The sequence below is a fragment of the Amblyraja radiata genome, chromosome 12 (assembly GCF_010909765.2).
Source record: "Amblyraja radiata isolate CabotCenter1 chromosome 12, sAmbRad1.1.pri, whole genome shotgun sequence".
NCBI classification, from domain to species: Eukaryota; Metazoa; Chordata; class Chondrichthyes; order Rajiformes; family Rajidae; genus Amblyraja; species Amblyraja radiata.
Genome location: NC_045967.1, coordinates 5,629,921 through 5,651,279, shown reverse-complemented (window position 1 = coordinate 5,651,279; position 21,359 = coordinate 5,629,921). Strand labels below are relative to the sequence as shown.

At 42.7% G+C, this 21,359-nt stretch overlaps 1 protein-coding gene across 1 annotated transcript in view; it reads right to left on the bottom strand.

Moving 5' to 3' along the window:
* Positions 1-2,782: 2,782 nt before the first annotated feature.
* Positions 2,783-21,359, bottom strand: part of abcb7 (ATP binding cassette subfamily B member 7) — a 70,786-nt gene continuing 52,209 nt past the window's right edge. The window contains exons 11-15 of the mRNA XM_033030140.1: positions 20,778-20,907; positions 16,104-16,275; positions 8,953-9,056; positions 5,968-6,075; positions 2,783-3,814 (exon numbers count right to left, since the gene is read on the bottom strand). Of these exons, the coding sequence (XP_032886031.1) occupies positions 3,599-3,814; positions 5,968-6,075; positions 8,953-9,056; positions 16,104-16,275; positions 20,778-20,907 (730 nt within the window). The 3' untranslated portion in view covers positions 2,783-3,598. The remainder of the gene's footprint in view (positions 3,815-5,967; positions 6,076-8,952; positions 9,057-16,103; positions 16,276-20,777; positions 20,908-21,359) is intronic.

The window sequence follows — 21,359 nt, the reverse complement described above, 5'->3', positions numbered from 1 at the left end:
ACCAAACTGATTCCTGGGATGTCAGGACTTTCATATGAAGAAAGACTGGATAGACTCGGTTTGTACTCGCTAGAATTTAGAAGATTGAGGGGGGATCTTATAGAAACTTACAAAATTCTTAAGGGGTTGGACAGGCTAGATGCAGGAAGATTGTTCCCGATGTTGGGGAAGTCCAGAACAAGGGGTCATAGTTTAAGGATAAGGGGGAAATCTTTTAGGACCGAGATGAGAAAAACATTTTTCACACAGAGAGTGGTTAATCTCTGGAATTCTCTGCCACAAAAGGTAGTCGAGGCCAGTTCATTGGCTATATTTAAGAGGGAGTTAGATGTGGCCCTTGTGGCTAAAGGGATCAGGGGGTATGGAGAGAAGGCAAGTACAGGATACTGAGTTGGATGATCAGCCATGATCATATTGAATGGCGGTGCAGGCTCGAAGGGCCGAATGGCCTACTCCTGCACCTAATTTCTATGTTTCTATGACATCGGTGATGGGGAAGATGCTGGAGTCAATCATAAAAGATGAAATAGCAGCACATTTGGATAGCAGTAACATGATCGGTACGAGTCAACAAGGATTTACGAAGGGGAAATCATGCTTGATTAATCTTCTGGAATTTTTTGAGGATGTAACTAGGAAAATGGACAAGGGAGAGCCAGTGGATGTAGTGTACCTGGACTTTCAGAAAGCATTTGATAAGGTCCCACATAGGGGAAATCTTTTAGGACCGAGATGAGGAAAACATTTTTTCACACAGAGAGTGGTGAATCTCTGGAATTCTCTCCCGCAGAAGGTAGTTGAGGCCAGTTCATTGGCTATATTTAAGAGGTAGTTAGATGTGGCCCTTGTGGCTAAAGGGATCAGGGGGTATGGAGAGAAGGCAGGTACAGGATACTGAGTTGGATGATCAGCCATGATCATATTGAATGGCGGTGCAGGCTCGAAGGGCCGAATGGCCTACTCCTGCACCTATTTTCTATGTTTCTATATACAATGAATTACTTTGAAAGTGCAGTTACCATTATATAGGTAAATATCTACCCAAATTAAAATGATATGTTAGTTCCACCCACTAATTTTATTTTGCAGAATTTTGGATGACAGTGCACCAAGTGAGAAGGTTATTTCTTTGTAGAACTCTGTTTCGATTTGAATGGAGGTTTAATAAAGCACCATTTTAGATGCTTCTCCTGGTTTTCCAGAACAAAAAAGTCATTGCTACCTAATCAAGGGCATAAGTATGTAACTGTCACAAACAAATCATAGCCAAGGAATATGAAGATAGACACAAAAATCTGGAGTAACTCAGCGGGACAGGCAGCATCTCTGGAGAGAAGGAATGGGTGACGTTTCGGGTCGAGACGTGGTCACCTTGTCTACACTTGGTCTCAGCAACATAGAATTTCCAGATTGTTATTTGATTATTCTACAGCACGACTCATGTACCCCATTAGATCACAATGCAAAAAAAGATCGCCCTTGAATGCAAACAAAATGACCATATTTCTGTTCTATTTTTTGTCTTAAGATTGTGGGGGAAAAATGAACACGTCAAGTAAAAATTTGGATCGGCAAAGAATAATGCACACACTGCTTTTCCAGTGCTGCATTCCATTATAGATGGACTGCAGAGATTGGTGAATGCCCCCTTTAAAAAGCACGAACATAATCTACCACAATATTCAGCGAAGCAAACTACTATAGTACAATGGTCAGAGCAGTGATCTGGATCAAATAATGCAACAACATACTTCATAACTCATGGAAAAATGAAAAAGCACAAATCAAATAAACATTCATTGGAAAAATACTGTGTTTCACCAGCATTTGGTCACAGGGATTAAAAAGCAGAACAAAGAAATGGGCGCAATGCTGCTTAATATTTCCAGATACCAAGGGACAATATTGTCAGAGTACCTGGTCCATTTAGTTTGTACCTATTGCAATAAGTTGAAAACATTAAAATGTTTAGTACAAGAATGAAAAAAGATTGTACAATATGCTGTTGCGGAAATAGAAACAAGAAACATGTGTCATTCATTTTAAAAAAAAAAAGAGAATCAGCCCCTTTGGCTCACCGAGTCCTCGATGACCATCAATCATTGTTCACACTAGTTCTATGTTATCCCACTTTCTCATGCATTTCCTACACACTAGGGGCACATTTTACAGAGGCCAATTAACCTACAAACCACCTTTAGGGTGTGGGAGGAAACCAGAGGAATCCCATGCCATCACAGGGAGAACATGCAAACTCCACGCAGACAGCACCCAAGATTAGGATCAAACCCTGGTCGCTGGTGCTGTGAGGCAGCAGCTCTACCAGCTGCACCACTGTGCCGCCCACTATTGGTTGCTTAGTATTAATCCTTAGTTTAAAATGCATTTTTATTGCATTCAAACTGCCCCAAAAGCAATTTAATTCAACATGACAAACTGAAATCAGTTCCATATCAGACTCATAAAATCACGTGGGTTTTTGCTATTACCATAAATTTAAAGGAAGTTCTTAAATGCTTTGGACATATTAGTGCCGCAAAATGTAAAGGGAGTGAGAGTTGAACTTCCAGACTAATAGCTCACAGTAAAAATCCTGTTGAATTCTCCTCCAATACCAAGACAAACCAAACAAAACCTTGTGGAAAGTACAGAAATGATGGCAGAACTGTAAGTGCATCAACAATTACAAACCTTGTCACCTGGTGCTACCTTCATTCTTTACCAAAGAGTGACTTTGGAATTTAATGTGAAGAACAGAAAACAGATCTGAATGACAGAAAAGATTTATACAGAACTGATGTTTAATCAACAGGATAACAAATACATACAGGCAATGTAGCTCGAGAGATAACCAGAGGCAAATTCCGTTACAGCCTTTTACAAAGCCTTTTCAGTAAAATATTGGCATGTTATCTCAAATTAGCAACTAATAAATTATCAACCAGCTGTTTATCATATCTCCAGAACAATTTAAAATGGCTGTAAACAAAGTTCAAAATGTGCATTATTGGTAAACATTGTTCCAAAGAGTTCACTTGTGTCTTATTCTCAAAATAATTCCGTTATGTATTTGGGTAAACCAAGCACTGCCCCAATTAGAAATGGTATAATCCAACACTAAATATTTACACAATTTATCCGATGAGGATCATAACATTCCCACTGCACAGTCCCCAACATACTCAACCATGGACTAAAACAAACACTAGTTTAGCTTACCATGACCATTCCCAAAATTAGCCCAAGCTAACACTGATACAGCATTAGCCAACCACTGTATACCGGTAATTCAGTATAGTCACTAAAATTCCCTTAAACATAAACATAGGAAATGTATGGATCCTACTGCAATGGAATAGTTTATTTGATCCATTTTTGATACCAGTTTTCAATTTGCTGTTCCATGAAGGGACCCTCAACATCAGGTTTACCAATCAAAAATATTTTGACCAGTTTGGTTAAAAAAAAATAAAATCCATCATGAAAAAGTTTCCTCAGCTTTGCCGTTCAAAATGGTCTATTTATACATTGTTACCTAATAACGCTTCCAGTGCAAAATGCCAGCATAGATTTACTCCCAATACAAGATAAAAGGTTTTCAACAAGAGCAGTTTCCACAACCTTTAACGCTGTTCAGAATCTCTTCTGATAATTTTCGTCTTTCTTCTTCCTTGGAAGACATTACTCTCTTTCCTTCTTGACGACTGGAGTTTTTGTTGCGCACCCTGATATTTTGTGTGTGCCACAGTTCAGAATAAAGACTGTTGGCATTATTCAAGAGACTCGAATGGGTTCCTCGTTCTGCTATTTTACCCTACAGAGTTAAAAACAACAGTCTTAAAAGCACATTGGAGTATTGTACATGCTACTAATGATTCACCTTCATAGTGTATAGTTCAAACAAAATTCCTCAATTAGATCTATACTTTGTACAAAATAATAGATGACTAGTTGTACATTATTGTCAACTTATTCCAAAGTGGAGTTTAGACGGCCATTTTCCTTCTTTGTAGCAGGTAAAGGGCCTGTCCCACTTTGACGAACTAATTCACAACCTCTGCCGAGTTTGCCCTTGACTCATACTCGTAGCATGGCCGTCACGAGGTTGTAGGTATGTTGTAGGAGGTTGTAGGTAGGTTCACGGAACTTGTGGCATCAAGTAGGTCGGGGCGTTTTTTCTAGCATGATGAAAAATGTCCATGAGTAAAAAGGTCATGAATTAGGTCGTGAAAGTGGGACAGGCCCTTGACTAATGAACTAGTAAATTGTTTTACAGATACAGTCACGTGAAAGCACCATCCATGAGTAAAAGCTTCTTCTGATTACAGGTGGTGGAGGATTGTCAGTTCAGCCTATTTCATGTACTCGGTTAGTTATAATCAGGGCACTCTACTTTCCCACGATTGCCTTTATTTTAAAATCTAGAAGTAGTTACTCCTATTTTTTTCCTGTTGTAGGTTTCTCAATGTTAAACCTCTCCATGTATACTTATTTCAAATATCACAAATGATCAAGACATACAATCTGATTTATTTTGCTTTTTTATTGTACCAAAGACAAGTTCTCACTTTGTCATCTGCAGCACTAAATTTAATAAATGTGTCTTCCATATAAGTTTATAGATGGTTGCCAAAAATTCATTTACGGGTTCGCAGATTCAATTAAAAATTCCCAAGACTCAAGTTGTAAGCTCAAGAGTACCAGTTGATTCATTATGTTGTTATTTATTCAATTTTTAGGATCATGTGACATGTCACAGTGAAATTCAGTGTTTTGCATACCATGCGCAAAGTATGCAGAGAGTCGCCACGTATAGGGCACCGACACCATTGGTAAGGACAGCATTCATTGTCCATCTCTAGATTGCCCAGAACAGAATGTGAGTAGCATTGACTTAAGGTTCACAAAGAATGGGAAAACACCAGTATTTAGTTGCGTTTTTACATGGGGACTGGAGGTTGCAGTATATGTCCTTGTGTGCCAACATGTCTTACGTTTTTTGAAATTTTAAATGTTAATTATATATTTGCGTTTTGTATGCTAAAATGGTGTGGTAATTTATACAGCAGGATGGTGATGGCATGGTTTCAATGGACAAGTAACCAGGAGATGTTGACTAACAATCCACAATCCAAATCACTACGGAAGGTGTGCAATTCCAGAAAACATTTAAGAGGCCTGGAGTCACAGATGGCTTAAGGAAACTGGTGAATCAGATAGGGTTTTATGGTCATTGTCACCAAATTTAAATTCCACACCTCCCACAGTAATGTGACTCTGGATTGTTTGTGCACAGCTCCAGGTTTCTTGTCCAATGAAAAATGAGCCATCAGAATCATGCTGCTTAAATTACTATAGCACCGTAGTATACAGAAGGCAAATATGATTGACAAATTCAATTAAAAAGACTATTTTCCATAAAGACATCTAGACACCCGAGAACTTGTGCTGCAATCTCTAGTCTACTTGTAAAAAGGCAATGCAATACTCATGTTTTCCATAACTTGTGAACTTTGTAGGACATTGCTATTCAGGCTGTAATGCCAAAAGGTCATTTGCAGCCTCCCCCCTCCCCAGCTGAAAACCCTTGTGTTTGCAGCGTGGAGACATGAGGGACACCCTCAGAGCAGGAGTTCATTGTGTGAAATAGCAAAGAAAGTCCATCCCACATTCAGTAAACAGCTTCTAAAGGCACAATGGGGATAATAGTCTAAAGGAGCTGTGTTCATTCTGCAGATCTTCCCTTTTTTTCTTCTTGAAAGGGTGCCCGTTTTTGACTGATGTGGCATTTCTCTTGAAACAAGGAGTTCAATTTACTGGGAATTGCAAATGCAATCCTATTATAAAGGTATTCTTTGAATGCAAAGCAGCTTGGATTTTGGCCATTGACAAAGTACTTACTACCAACTGGGCTCTGGAGCATGATTGGTGCACAATTATTCGAGATTAGAATGATGGTTATCCTACCTTATCCAGAACCAGAATTTCATCTGCATCAACAATTGTAGTGAGCCGATGAGCAATAAACACAGATGTACGATGCTCAATCAAGTCCCGCGTTGCACTGAGAATATTCTGTGGAGTAGAAATTGATCTTTTTCATTACTGCAAGAACTCGATATCAAAAACATTCAGAAAACACAACATAAAATGGGATGCAGAAGTTTATTTGAAAAGAAACTAGACATAGTAATGTATTTGAGGTTGGATTGAATGCAATAAAAATACTACTTGCATAACATGCAGTTCAAATACATTTTTATAGGTTGGTATGGACCACAAGAGATGGTATAGAGTTTTACAGCCCAGAAACAATCAAGTTGCCTATCTTTCCTGGTCCCATTTGCCAGTGTTTGGCAAATATGCATCTAAACCATTTCAAACAATGTACTCACACAGAAGGGATGGGAAGCAAGTACGTCGCTGGGAGGTAAAAACACACACTGGCCAGCCAAGAACCACCTCACGCCACTATGCGTGGGGAAACAACTGGCTATTCAGCTTATCTACTTCCTTCATGATTTTATATAGTGCATTCAGAAAGTATTCAGACCCCTTCACTTTTTCCACATTTTGTTACGTTACAACCTTATTCTAAAATGGATTATTCATTTTTTTAATCATCAATCTACACACAATATCCCATAATAAAAAAGTGAAAACAGTTGTTTAGAAATTTCTGCAAAGTAATTAAAAATAAATAACTGAAATATCACATTTACATAAGTATTCAGACCCTTTACTCAGTACGTTGTCGAAGCACCTTAGGCAGCGATTACAGCCTCAATTCCTCTTGGGTATGACGCTACAAGCTTGGCACACCTGTATTTGAGTACTTTCTCCCATTCTCTGCAGATACTCTCAAGCTCTGTCAGGTTGGACGGGGAGCGTCGATGCACAGCTATTTTCAGGTCCCTCCAGAGATGCTCGATCGGGTTCAAGTCCGGGCTCTGGCTGGGCCAGTCAAGAACATTCACAAACTTGTCACAAAGCCACTCCTGCGTTGTCTTGGCTGTGTGCTTAGGGTTGTTGTCCTGTTGGAAGGTGAACCTCTGCCCCAGTCTGAGGACCAGAACACTTTGGAGCAGGTTTTCATCAAGGATGTCTCTGTACTTTGCTCCGTTTATCTTTCCCTCGACCCTGACTAATCTCCCAGTCCTTGCCGCTGAAAACATCCCCATAGCATGATGCTGCCACCACCATGCTTCACCATAGGTATGGTATTGGCCAGGTGATGAGCGGTGCCTGGTTTCCTCTAGACATGACGCTTGGCATTCAGGCCAAAGAGTTCAATCTTGGTTTCAGCAGACCAGAGAATCTTGTTTCTCATGCCTTTTAGCAAACTCCAAGTGGGCTGTCATGTGCCTTTTACTGAGGAGTGGCTTCCGTCTGGCCACTCTACCATAAAGGCCTGATCGGTGGAGTGTTGCAGACATAGTTATCCTTATGGAAGGTTCTCCCATCTCCACAGAGAACTCTGGAGCTCTGTCAGAGTGATAATCACAATCACAATAATACTTTATTATTTTGCAACAAACGAGATTTCATTGGCCAAGTCAGTCAAACAAATAAAAAGCAACGGAACGCACAAAATACATTTTAACATAAACATCCACCACAGTGACTCCTCCACGTTCCTCACTGTGATGCAAGGCGAAAAAAAGTTAAAATTTCTTCCCTACTATGCTCGCCCATGGTCGGGGGCCTAGAGCCTTCCGTTGACGGGACATTGATATTGACTTCCTTAACCGGCGGTCGGACCCTCCGCATCGGGGCGATCAGCTCCTGCATCGGGGAGGATGTCAGCTCCCTCACGCCGGCGATCGAATCCCGCGTCGGGGCTGGTCGAGCTTCTGTGTCGTTGGGAGCATCCCGACTAACCTCCCCCGAGACTGCGAGCTCTTGGTGGTAAGTCCGCAGGCCGCGGTTGGAGCGATGCCAGGCAAGGGATCGGCTCAGATGCTAAGTCCACTCCCCGGTGGAGAACAAAGTCCGTCCGAGGAGGTCTCCAGCTCCATCGATGGTAGGCTGCCGATTGGCCGGAGATGCGATTCGAAAAAAAAAAAAAAAAAATGTGCATCTCCGGCAAGGTAAGAAACTGAAAAAAAGAGTTTCCCCCGACCCCCTCCCCCTCCACAGAAAATAAACTGGAGAACATTTACACAGACTATTAACACAGCACTAAAAAGAAAAAGTACAGACTTATGGCGGGGCTGCCAATCGTGCTGCCCCCCTGGTAGTAACCCATCGGGTTCTTGGTCACCTCCCTGACCATGGCCCTTCTCCCCCGATTACTCAGTTTGGCCGGGCGGCCAGCTCTATGAAGAGTCCTGGTGGTTCCAAAGTTCTTCCATTTAAGAATGACGGAGGCCGCTGTGCTCTTCGGGACATGCAATGCTGCAGAAATTGTTTTATACCCTTCCCCAGATCTGTGTCTCGACACAATCCTGTCTTGGAGGTCTTCGGACAATTCCTTCGTCTTTATGGCTTGGTTTTTGCTCTGACATGCACTGTCAACTGTGGGACCTTATATAGACAGGTCTGTGCCTTTCCAAATCATGTCCAATCAATTTAATTTACCACTGGTGGACTCCAATCAAGTTGTAGAAACATCTCAAGGATAATCAATAGAAACAGGATGAACCCAAGCTCAATTTTGAGTGTTATAGCAAAGGGTCTGAATACTTATGTAAATGTGATATTTCAGTTATTTATTTTTAATTACATTGTAAACATTTCTAAACACCTGCTTTCGCTTCTTCATTCTGGGGTATTGTGTGTAGATTGATGATTAAAAAAATGAATTTAATCCATTTATAAAAAAGGCTATAACGTAACAAAATGTGGAAAAAGGGAAGGGGTCTGAATACTTTCTGAATGCACTGTACCTCTCAGTTTCCTGATACCATAGTATTGATCCAGATGTGGGATATCTGACCGTCTAGAACATACCTCTTCTGTGATGGAATCCAATGAAGACGTAGCTTCATCATACAATATAATGCGAGGATTTTTCAGAATTGTCCGAGCAATTGCTACTCTTTGCTTTTCTCCACCTGAGAAAAATGGCAGATTAAAACAAGGTCAGACTATGAATAACAATGTGTTGGAAAGAACTGCAGATGCTAGTTTAAATCGAAGGCAAACACAAAATGCTGGAGTAACTCAGCTTGACAGGCAGCATCTCTGGAGAGAGCGAATGGGTGACGTTTCGGGTCTGAAACGTCACCCATTTCAGGCGTTCTCTCTTCAGAGATGTCCTCCAGTTACTGAGGACATCTCTGAGTTACTCCAGCATTTTGTGTCTGTCTATGAATAACAATGATCTATTTGAAGTGACTACAAGATACATTGCTGGAATAACTCAATGAGTCAGGTAACATCTCTAGAGAACATGGATATGCGACATTTTGGGTCGGGGCCCTTTTCAAACTTCAGAAACATCACCTATCCATGTTCTGCAGAAATGCTGCCTGACTTGCTGAGTTACTCCAGCACTTTATGTCTTTATTTGCAAACCAGCATCTGCAGTTCCTTGTTTCTTCATCCATTTGAAGTGGTTAGGTTCTTCCAGAAACCCCACACAAGGTTGAAACATCAGCAAATAAAATGACATTAAATAGTTAAAATACAATGATCAAAATGATTATAGTTCCTTCTGGTTTCAAATAACATTTTAATATGGTGAAGATTTAACTGCAAACTGGCTTGTGAAACCCAAAACAATTCACTGTTCATATCAGTTACATTGCTGTGGTTTTATTTAACATTAGATAATAGTGTGACTGCTCAGAGGTTTTTAAAGAGAGGAATTTAGATGTTATAGCATTTTATAGAAATAGTGATATATCTAAGAACACTGACATTTTACGCTGTTAGGCTTTATACAGTAAATTACAAAGGTTTGAAATTTTCCTTCAACATGTACAAAAATAATGGATATTCCACTCTGCTAGTATTCAGTTATTGAATGGAAACAATGAAAGTTTCTCGTTCATGGCATTCTTGGGAACAGGGTAGGGTTATGATGTGTCAATCCAGGAACAGAAATTTAAATATTAACAAATGAGGAATTTAGCAAACAACACTCCCTTTTGTGTAAAAGTGACAAGATCTTCCTGTGGTAATGTGTAATGTTCCAGGAGAGAACACAAAGCACATTCTGTTGCTGGCTACCAAGGAAACCAAAGAGATGTATGATTTGCAGTTAAGATGGTGTCTCCTCTTAAGTGGCTGTCCTACCGCGGCGACCTAATCCGCGAGTTCAGAAGAGTGTCTTCGACCTTCAAGAGGGCACTCGCTTGGAAAACCTCGAGCTGGATCGAACGTCAGCGATGAAACCACGAGACACACACACACGCACACACACACACACACACACACAGCAAAGGCCAGGGAAAGTGGGGGAGCAGTGTCTGAAATTCACACCCGCGATGAAGATGAGGGTGAAAGATGGCTGCACAGTTGACGGTAAGTCCTTTAGAGCGCGCTGAGGAGGGGAGAGAGGGGAAGGGGAGAGAGGGGGAGGGGAGAGAGGGGGAGGGGAGAGAGGAGGAGGGGAGAGAGGGGGAGGGGAGAGAGGGGGAGGGGAGAGAGGGGGAGGGGAGAGGGGGGGAGGGGGGGGGGAGGGGGGGGGGGGGGGGGGGGAGAGAGGGGGGGGAGAGAGAGGGGGGGGAGAGAGGGGGGGGAGAGAGAGGGGGGAGAGAGAGGGGGGGTGAGAGAGGGGATAGAGGGGAGAGAGAGAGGGGGGAGAGAGAGAGAGAGGGGAGAGAGAGGGGAGAGAGAGAAATAGGGGGGAGAGAGAGAGAGAGAGGAGAGAGAGAGACGGGGAGAGAGAGAGGGGGGGAGAGAGAGAGGGGAGAGAGAAGGGGGGGAGAGAAAAGGGGGGGAGAGAAAGGGGGGGAGAGAAAAGGGGGGGGGAGAGAAAAGGGGGGGGGGGGAGAAAAGGGGGGGAGAGAGAAAAGGGGGGAGACGAGGGGGGGATGAGAGAGGAGGGGGAGAGAGAGGGGGGGGGAGAGAGAGAGGGGGGGGAGAGAGAGGGGGGGAGAGAGAGGGGGAGATGAGAGGGGGGGGAGAGAGGGGGGGAGAGAGGGGGGGGAGAGAGGGGGGAGAGAAAAGGGGGGAGAGAAAAGGGGGGGGAGAGAAAAGGGGGGGGAGAGAAAAGGGGGGGGAGAGAAAAGGGGGGGGGGGAGAGAAAAGGGGGGGGGGGAGAAAAGGGGGGGGGGGGAGAAAAGGGGGGGAGAAAAGGGGGGGGAGAAAGGGGGGGGAGAAAAGGGGGGGGGAGAAAAGGGGGGGGGAGAAAGGGGGGGGGAGAAAAGGGGGGGGAGAAAAGGGGGGGGGAGAAAAGGGGGGGGGGAGAAGGGGGGGGAGAAGGAGGGGGGGGAGAAGAAGGGAGGGGGAGAAGGAGGGAGGGGGAGAAGGAGGGGGGGGAGAAGGAGGGGGGGGAGAAGGAGGGGGGGAGAAGGAGGGGGGGAGAAGGAGGGGGGAAGAAGGAGGGGGGGAGAAGGAGGGGGGGCTGAAGAAGGGGGGGGCTGAAGAAACATAGAAACATAGAAACATAGAAAGTAGGTGCGAGAGTAGACCACCAGGTCCGTCGAGCCCGCACCGCCACTCGCTCATGGCTGAACACCAAACAGACACACTTACCCACAAACAGTAGACACAAGACACAGAACACAAGACACTACCCTCCCCTTTATACCGCTATCACCCCTCTCCACCCCAAGAACCGCGTGATCTCCTGGGGGAGGCAAAAAAACGGATAAAAACCCAGGTCCAATTCGGGAAAAAAATCCGGGAAATTCCTCTCCGACCCCAATCCAGGCGATCGACACTTGTCCAGGAGATCACTCAGGTCTACTATACTAACCATAGAAGAGGGGGGGAAGAAGAGGGGGGGAAGAAGAGGGGGGGAAGAAGAGGGGGGGAAGTGGGGGGGGGGGGGGGAGTGGGGGGGGGGGGAGTGGGGGGGGGGGGAAGTGGGGGGGGGGGGAAGAAGGGGGAGAAGGGGAGGAGACATTTTTAAGAAGTCAGACAATGTTTAATAAAGTTTAGCGGGCATTTAACCTGCCGGTCGGTTTTCCTTGGTCCTGAAAACTCCAATGAGCCAATTAAAATGCCCAGTCAGCGAAGGAAATTGCCTACGGCTGCCCTCGACTGCCTGTAACTAAATAGTGACCCCACTCCACTGCACTATGAGTTCAAAAGAACCATGCCGACCAATTTTTACTTGCGAAAAAATTTTCAACATGCCAGTGACCTCATAAGACCTACTAGGACCACGTGTCGACCATGCTGCGAGTTTGAGTCGAGGGCAAACTCTTCTAAACTCGCAGATTAGGTCGCCGCAGTGAGACAGCCCCTTACACTTTCCAGAGCTAGAATTATATTTACATCGACACCATTTCTTGACGATGCAGGTTCTCCCCAGGGTGTGAATGCCCAACCTATGTACAGCTTGGACATACGAACAAGAACAGCGGGATGGAGTTGCCACCTGCTGTAAGGCAGCAGACATCTTCTGCCACCAGGATCTCTGTTGGCATCTGCCTTTCCAACTATGTGAGCTGTTTTGGTTCTGAACAGTTCTCAGGAACAGAACCGATGGGGGATGGGGGATGCCAAATATCTTTTGCACCACCTAGCCCAGGACTCACAGCAACTGGGACCTCAACGCCTGTCATCTAATTGTTCCTTCTCCCATCACGCAGCGACCCTCTGTGGCTCCCGTTTCACACACTAGGAGCATGGAGAACCAGCTGGGAACAGACTTTGCGACCTCCGCAATTCACTGTTGCACCGAACACCACAGCCCCACCCAGCTCGGACCTGCCCCGCAAAGGGTGGGTCGCCCTGAACCAGCTCCGTACAGGGGTCGGCCGGTTCAGCACTAACATGCATCGCTGGGGGCTGTGTTCATCAGCAGCCTGCGTGTGTGGAACAGACCAGCAAATAGCACAGAACGTCATTTTCGACTTCGCTGTCCTCCGCCCCCCTGGTGGAGGGGTAGACCTCACGGCCCTCGACAACAGCACATTGAACTGGCTACAGCGCCTGGAGGCCGTTACATAACCTCTGCTGCCTCAAACGCAAGAAGAAGAAGAAGAAGAAGAAGAAGAAGGAACAGAGCCCAGCCCTACATAACTTGGGGGCAACCTGTAGCTAAAACATTTAGTTATTGCCCAATAACTGGAAAGGAGGGGGAATATGATGACATTTTAGAAATTATACACCTTCATAATTACACACGAGCACTACATCACACTGAACAAGAGGTGACAACTGAATTACAAAAACATGATTTATTCCGTGAGAGAAAAGGATTATTTTCTATTTGCTTTTTAATTTAACCAGAGAAAACAAACTGCTACCCAATGGCTCTAATTAATTTATGCTTATGCAGCATTGATGGATAAAGCTTCCAATGGCTTGGTGCCGTGAATCTTATTGCTTTGTAATCCGTAATTTAGGCTATCGAGAGAACACTGGCACTGAATTTGAAAAAAGGAAGTTTCCAAAAGCTGCATGAGATAACGGCCAGATTTTAATTTAAGATGCTGTTAACTGAGAAATCGATACTGACATGGGACATGTGAGAACTCTTTCTTCCCTACCCCCCCCCCCCCCCCCCCCCCCCCCCCCCCCCCCCCCCACACACAAAAAAACTAAGGCAGATAGAACCTTTGGGCATTTGATGACTATTGTATTAAAAAATAAACAAATTATGAAAAACTCCAAATGCTAGAAATTAAAGCAGAAAGTGCATATAATACACATCAAGTCATGCAGCATCTGTGGAGAGAGAAACACAAACGTTTCATCTCAATGGCATGCTTTATCAGATTAAAACATATTGATTAAAGAGGTAACTCTTCTCTCTCCACAGATTTTGTTTGAGACATGCCGAATCCTGGACACTTATGTTCTTGGCACGGCGATGTAACCACTAGTTATTGCCTCACAGCAACAGAGACCAGAGTTCAGTCCCGATTTAGTCTTCATCATGTACACGTTATATGTGCTTTCTGTGAACGCGTGGCTTTTCTCCAGGATTCCATAGTTCACCCTGCACCCCAAAGATGCACGAGTTGGTTGCTTAACTGGCCACTTTAAATTACCCCAAACTTGTCACTGAGTGGGGGGGGGAGAATAATAAAATTAACCAGGATAATAATATCTTCATAGTTAATGTGGACTTGGTGGACTGAGAGATCCATTTGCTGCTATCTGACAATTAGTAAAAAAGAGGGTTTTGGTCATTACCTCCTGAAAGCAGATTGATTGAGCCAATCAGTACAAAATGGAAGATGATTTAAGAATAACAAAATAAATGGAGTCTGCATCTTATATTCACATTTTCATTGAACACATTGAAAGATGTATTGTACAACTGATTACTGATTGTTTGGAAGAGTTTCTTTGGTAAAGTCTGTCAAACAGCATTTGCATAGAGTTTTTGTTAACCATAGCAAATCACCTCTCCTGTTCTACCACTTCCTAGCTCTTTCACACATCATCCTAAAAGGTGAGCGTTTTTTGACAAAACCTCCTCTGCAGATGTGAATGATGCTGTTACAACTTTGTCATGACAAATTACTGTTTGCAACAGGATTATTTGCATCTTTCACTGGAAAATAACATGCGGCGGTTTAAAAAGCATTTGAATGCAATTGCACAATTACCAGAAATCTTAAACTCTGTTCAAAAAGAAAAACACAGAAAGCACAAAAAATACTGGTCTTCGCTCCAGCACAAAATGTATTTTGAAAACAAAACATTTGCGTAACTATGAATAATGCATCTTTTCAGTTTCCTTGGTGGCAAGCAATAGAATATGCTCTACTTCCTGATGTTATGGATTGAAAAGGTTAACTAACAATTTCCACAATCACAGTATTTGGGGATTTTAAGATTAAATCGTCATATTTCTCTACACTAGATGATGGGAAGGATAGAAAGAAGAAATAGATGCTGATAAACTATTTTCAATAAAATTCCACAGCCAAGCAGGCAATGATGGCATAGTGCACTGTCAATTTATTGACATTTACTGTATTTAAAAAGTTGCCATGGAAGCATATTCCAGCCGATATTCAAGTTAAAAAAGCCACATAACTGTTTTAATACAATTCATTATATTTTATTTTCAATCCTCAGTAGATAAGCAGGCGGATTTTGCTGGGAGTTTGTATCAACTAATGTATTTGGTAAAGTTATTTCAGCTTCAGAGATGCAAAAGTGACATATTTAGGGTGGAGTCACAATTGGCACTGAGTGCTCTGGTGCATGAAAGACATAGGAGTGATGTCCTTAAGTTTGCGACCATTGCAAACATCTCTCTCGTTCAAATGCATTGCGCACCCAGAAAGTTATGAACATTACCCATTCTCTCACAGGCATTGGCCTCATCATTGAATGGATCTACGGAAAGCCCTGCCTGAAAAAGGCAGCTAATATCATCAAGGACCACATCACCCCGGTCGTGCTCTCACCTCGCTGGTACCATCGGGAAAGTGGTACAGGAGCCCGAGAACTATTACCTCCGAGTTCAAGAACAGCTTCTTTCCATCAACCATCAGGCGGTTGAAATCGCACTGCACAACTCTAACTCAGCACCAGATTTTTACACACACACACGCACGCACGCAACTGTGAAGTTGCAGCAAGAAAGAATTTTGTTCCATTCCAGTGCATGACAATTAAACACACAACTTAACTTGATTGCAGTGACCATACCATGCTGCATTCCATCATAGTAGCAACCCTTTTAACTTTGATATAGAAATATCACCAGAGTTTAAATCTTGGCTTCCAATGCTGCTGGTGACCTGCTATTTTTCATGCCTAGTCTATTCATTTATGTTCCAATAGTCCAAAATCCTAAGGAAGCTGAAATAATGCAACCTGATGATTAAATGGTCAGTTATTATTTACATATATACAAGATGGACAATGTAGATTGTCTTATTGGTAACAAACCTCACCTAATGGCCTTGACAAAGAAACATTTAAATATATTTAGGGAGCAGTCAAATTATAGGTATTAGCCAGCTCTTCAGTGTGCATGTAATCAAATTGAGATTACCACTTATCCTTGAACTCACCAGAAAGCTTTAGTCCACGTTCACCAACTTGAGTATTATAACCATGTGGCATTTTGAGAATGGCGTCGTGAAGCCCAGCAATCTTAGCAACATAGAATATGTCTTCTTCTGTTGCATTGATGTTCCCATACTGGAGGTTATAGAAAATTGTATTGTGGAACAGGACAGCATCCTATAAGGCAACGAAGACAAGCATTTTCAAATTTAAATGCGCAAAAATACAGAATTATTAGAGCGAGATGGGGAGGTACTTGTGATGAAATGTTTTTGACTATCATGAGTGCTTCATATATAATTTCTTATTCAGGAATTAAAATTTTGCTCAGACTCAATTTTGTATTACAAGAATAGATATCTAACCATCATTCAAACCAACATTCACTTACTCCTAGAATGATATTTGGTACTTTTCATGAATTATTCCATATAGATGCAGAGAGGAAATTACAAGACTGTTAGCAGATGAGCTGATTGAAAAGGAGATTTTAAAATATCAATCTAATACAATACAGGTATAAAGCTACAATGGACACCAAAAACATAAGAGTTTTCAGCTGATTCAAGTTAAATCTGACAGTGCTATATTTCAGACAAAATTTGTTATTTACTTGCAAAATAACTTTTACTCAAAACATATTAATAAAAAGCCTTAATAGTTAGAAATCCCACAAACAGTCTTACAAACTAAATGGTTTTGCACACTCAGAAAGTGAATTAATAATTTTCCAATCAATTCATATCTATATTAAGACAACCAATCAATACAATTAACACATCTACTAAAATGGCATCATTTATATCCATAGTACAAACTAAATACATGGAATATGCATCCAATATGTGATATTTTAACTTGTTTATTTTGTCAGAGCTAGCATTTAGAATTATAGTGGTAAATTTCAAATGTTTCTTCTGCATACGTGCATTACATGGGTTATGTAATTAATTTCATTACAAAAGGTCAAAGAATGCACTTGATTGTTTAAATGAAGTGCCCTTTGATACCATCTGAATTAAAGATAATATATTTTGAAATAGAAGTAGGAAACAGTACTCAGCAGATTAGGCAGCATGTACGCAGCGAGAGAAAAGCTAACATGTTAGATCGATACCTTTCACCAGAACGGCTTACATAGAAAATTCACATCTAATGGCTTGCAGGGCTTTAACATTTCCATGATATACAAAAATATTATAATTTAATATATGTTTACAAAGCAGAGTCCTGAAATAATTTGGATTTCTATTTTATCTTCAATATATATATATATATTTTACTGTCAAGGCTTGCACCACAAAGTTCAAATAATCTGCAAGAGAGATGGTGGGGGACATGAATGGATTCAACGAAAGCTCACTGTAATAATAATCAATTGTGGTCTCTTCTATTTTTTGCCCTTGAGAAGGCATTGGTCCACAAATTTTAACAATTCTTCGGAAGATCCAAAATACCATTGTGGCAGTAGATACTGAAGGAAATCCACAGGAAATGGTGTTAGGCAAACTGTTGGGACTGAAGGCAGATAAATCCCCAGGGCCTGATGGTCTGCATCCCCAAAGTACTCAAGGATGTGGCCCTACAAATCGTGGATGCAATGGTGATCATTTTCCAATGTTCTGTAGACTCGGGTTCAGTTCCTGTGGACTGGAGGGCAGCTAATGTAACCCCACTTTTTAAGAAAGGAGGGAGAGAAGAAACAGGAAATTAGACCAGTCAGCCTGACATCGGTAGTGGGGAAGACGATTAAGTTGATTATTAAAGATGTAATAGCAGCGCATTTGGAAAGGATCGGTCAAAGTCAGCATGGATTTATGAAGGGGAAATCATGTTTGACTAATCTTCTGGAATTTTTTGAATATGTAACAAGTAGAATGGATAAGGGAGAGCCAGTGGATGTGGTGTGTCTGGACTTTCAAAAAGCCTTTGACAAGGTCCCACATAAGAGATTAGTGTGCAAAATTATTGACATGGATAGAGAACTGGTTGGCAGACAGGAAGCAAAGAGTAGGAATTAATGGGTTCTTTTCAGATGCCAGGCAGTGACTAGTGGGGTGCTGCAAGGCTCAGCGCTGGGACCCCAGCAATTTACAATATATATTGTTCAAAAGGGAACTGCAGATGCTGGAATATCGAAGGTACACAAAATTGCTGGAGGAACTCAGCGGGTGCAGCAGCATCTATGGAGCGAAGGAAATAGGCGACGTTTCGGGCCGAAACCCTTCTTCAGACTGATAGGGGGTGGGGAAAGAAAGAAGGACAAAGGGAGGAGGAGGAGGAGCCCGAGGGCGGGCGGATGGGAGGAGACAGCTAGAGGGTGAAGGAAGGGGAGGGGGGGAGGGGACAGCACGGGCTAGCCAAATTGGGAGAATTCAATGTTGATGCCAAGGGGACGCAAGGACCCCAGACGGAATATGAGGTGCTGTTCCTCCAATTTCCGCTGTTGCTCACTCTGGCAATGGAGGAGACCCAGGACAGAGAGGTCGGATTGGGAATGGGAGGGGGAGTTGAAGTGCTCAGCTCAGCACTTCAACTCCCCCTCCCATTCCCAATCCGACCTCTCTGTCCTGGGTCTCCTCCATTGCCAGAGTGAGCAACAGCGGAAATTGGAGGAACAGCACCTCATATTCCGTCTGGGGTCCTTGCGTCCCCTTGGCATCAACATTGAATTCTCCCAATTTGGCTAGCCCGTGCTGTCCCCTCCCCCCCTCCCCTTCCTTCACCCTCTAGCTGTCTCCTCCCATCCGCCCGCCCTCGGGCTCCTCCTCCTCCTCCCTTTGTCCTTCTTTCTTTCCCCACCCCCTATCAGTCTGAAGAAGGGTTTCGGCCCGAAACGTCGCCTATTTCCTTCGCTCCATAGATGCTGCTGCACCCGCTGAGTTCCTCCAGCAATTTTGTGTACCTACAATATATATTAACGGTTTAGAAAGAGGAATTAAATGTAACATCTCTAAATTTGCAGATTACATAAAGCTAAGTGGCAGTGTGAGCTGCGAGGAAGATACTATGAAGCTTCAGGGTGACTTGGATAGGTTGGGTGAGTGGGCAGATGCATGGCAGATGTAGTTTAATGTGGATAAATGTGAGGTTATCCACTTTGGTGGTAAGAACAAGGCAGCAGATTATCTAAATGGTGTCAGATTAGGAAAAGGGAAGGTTCAACGAGACCTGGGTGTGCTTGTACATCAGTCATTGAAAGTAAGCATGCAGGTACAGCAGGCAGTGAGAAAGCAAATGGCATGTTGGCCTTTAAAGCGGGAGAATTTGAGTATAGGATCAAGGAGGTCTTACTGCAGTTGTACAGGACCCTGGTGAGACCACACCAGGAGTATTGTGTGCAGCTTTGGTCTCTTAATTTGAGGATGGACATTCTTGCTATTGAGCATAGGGTCACCAAGTTAATTCCTGGGATGACGGGACTGACAAAAGAATGGATCGACTAGGCTTATATTCACTGGAATTTAGATGGATGGGGGGGGGGGGGGGGGGGGGAATCTTATATAAAAACATATACAATTCTTAAGGGATTGGACGGGCTGGATGCAGAAAAAATGTTCCCGATGTTGGGGGAGTCCAGGATCAGGGTTCACAGTTTAAGAGTAAAGGGTAGGCCATTTGGGACTGAGATAAGAAAAAACACTTTTCCACCCAGAGTTGTGAATCTGTGGAATTCTCTGCCACAGAAGGCAGTGGAGGCCAATTCACTGGATGTTTTCAAGAGAGTTAGATATAGCTCTTTGGTCAAATGGAATCAAGGGATATGGGAAGAAAGCAGGAACGGGGTACTGATTTTGGATGATCAACCATGATCATATTGAATGGCGGTGCTTGTTCGAAGGGCCAAATGGCCTACTCCTGCACTTATTTTCTATGTTTCGATGTAAACAATAGGGTAGACATTTTCTATGGTGGCAGAAAACAATGTGCAATGGATTGGGATCCATTACATACAACCCTGATAAGCAGTTCCATTCCCTGCAACATCTACGTCATAGCAATTTTAACATAGACAAATGCCTGAAATTGCTTCAAAAGCGGCTATATCACTGTAAATAAGAAGAGCCAGTGAGCATGCCATCGCCTTTTGAAATATTCAAAGCAAAGCCCTCAAACAGAAAGGTCTGAAGCAAGCCTACAACATTCAAGCTGTTCATCCCATAGCCCAGCCAGCAATTTTCAAATTAAAAATATGGAGCAAATCTACTCCTTAAAGATTTGCTACATACAAAGCATGAACATTTTTGAATCTTGGGATTAGCATGCAAGACAAATACCATACAAACATCTCATCATAGCTAATGTATTTATGCAGCTAAGTTATTCTAAATCAGATAAACAACAGTCTACCATCTGTCATTGCAGTCAGCTTCAAGTTGGGCTTCCAATTTCAGAAAATTGCCCAAAGCAAGAATAACTCAGACCACTATTGTGCTTAAAAATTTGGCTAATAATTTTCCTAAGGCAATGAATTTTAAGCTATTGACTGGGTTACAGTCGGACAACTATGCTGCAAGTAACCACCATACGCCAGTTTGCATTTCTCCCCAAAGTCAATGGATATCAAATCTATATTCAGATGTTCCTTCTCTTTGAGTCCAGATCAGGCAACTGCTTAAAGTTGTAACCATATGTACAGCGATCAAGACAAAATTAAAAAGGTTATTTTGACTCTTTACCTGTGGTACAATGCCAATGGCTTTCCGCAAGCTTTCTAGGCTGACGTTGTTAATGTTCTGGCCAGCTACATAGATGTTTCCTTTCTGAGGTTCATAGAAGCGGAACAGTAATCTCACTATTGTGCTTTTCCTAAACCATTGGAAAAAATTGGAACCATTATTTAACATCAATTCAGAAAGATGAGGTAAATCCATAACTTAAAATTTAGCAGAGGGCTCACCAGACACAAGTAATTAATTGAAACGAGGACTGCGTTAAAGGTCTGAGAAAACTAATATCAGGTCTCCATTTCTAAAAAGAGGAAGAATGGCGAAGTATTGAAAATTATGGGGCATATAGTTCACAGTTGGTGCTATGAGATACGGCAAAAATATTAAGCAAGGATGCAAATTTTTTTTTTTAAATCACGAAACCAAACATTCAGGTCTATTTCAACTGGATCCACACCTGATCAGAGTTTTGAAATAAAAGGAACTGGATAAAACAATGTAAAATGTTTAAATCTTTACATGTTACTACATAGGACTCGTGCTGAGTTGAGGGAAGTTACAGCATGAATGGCAAACTGGATATAAAACAAT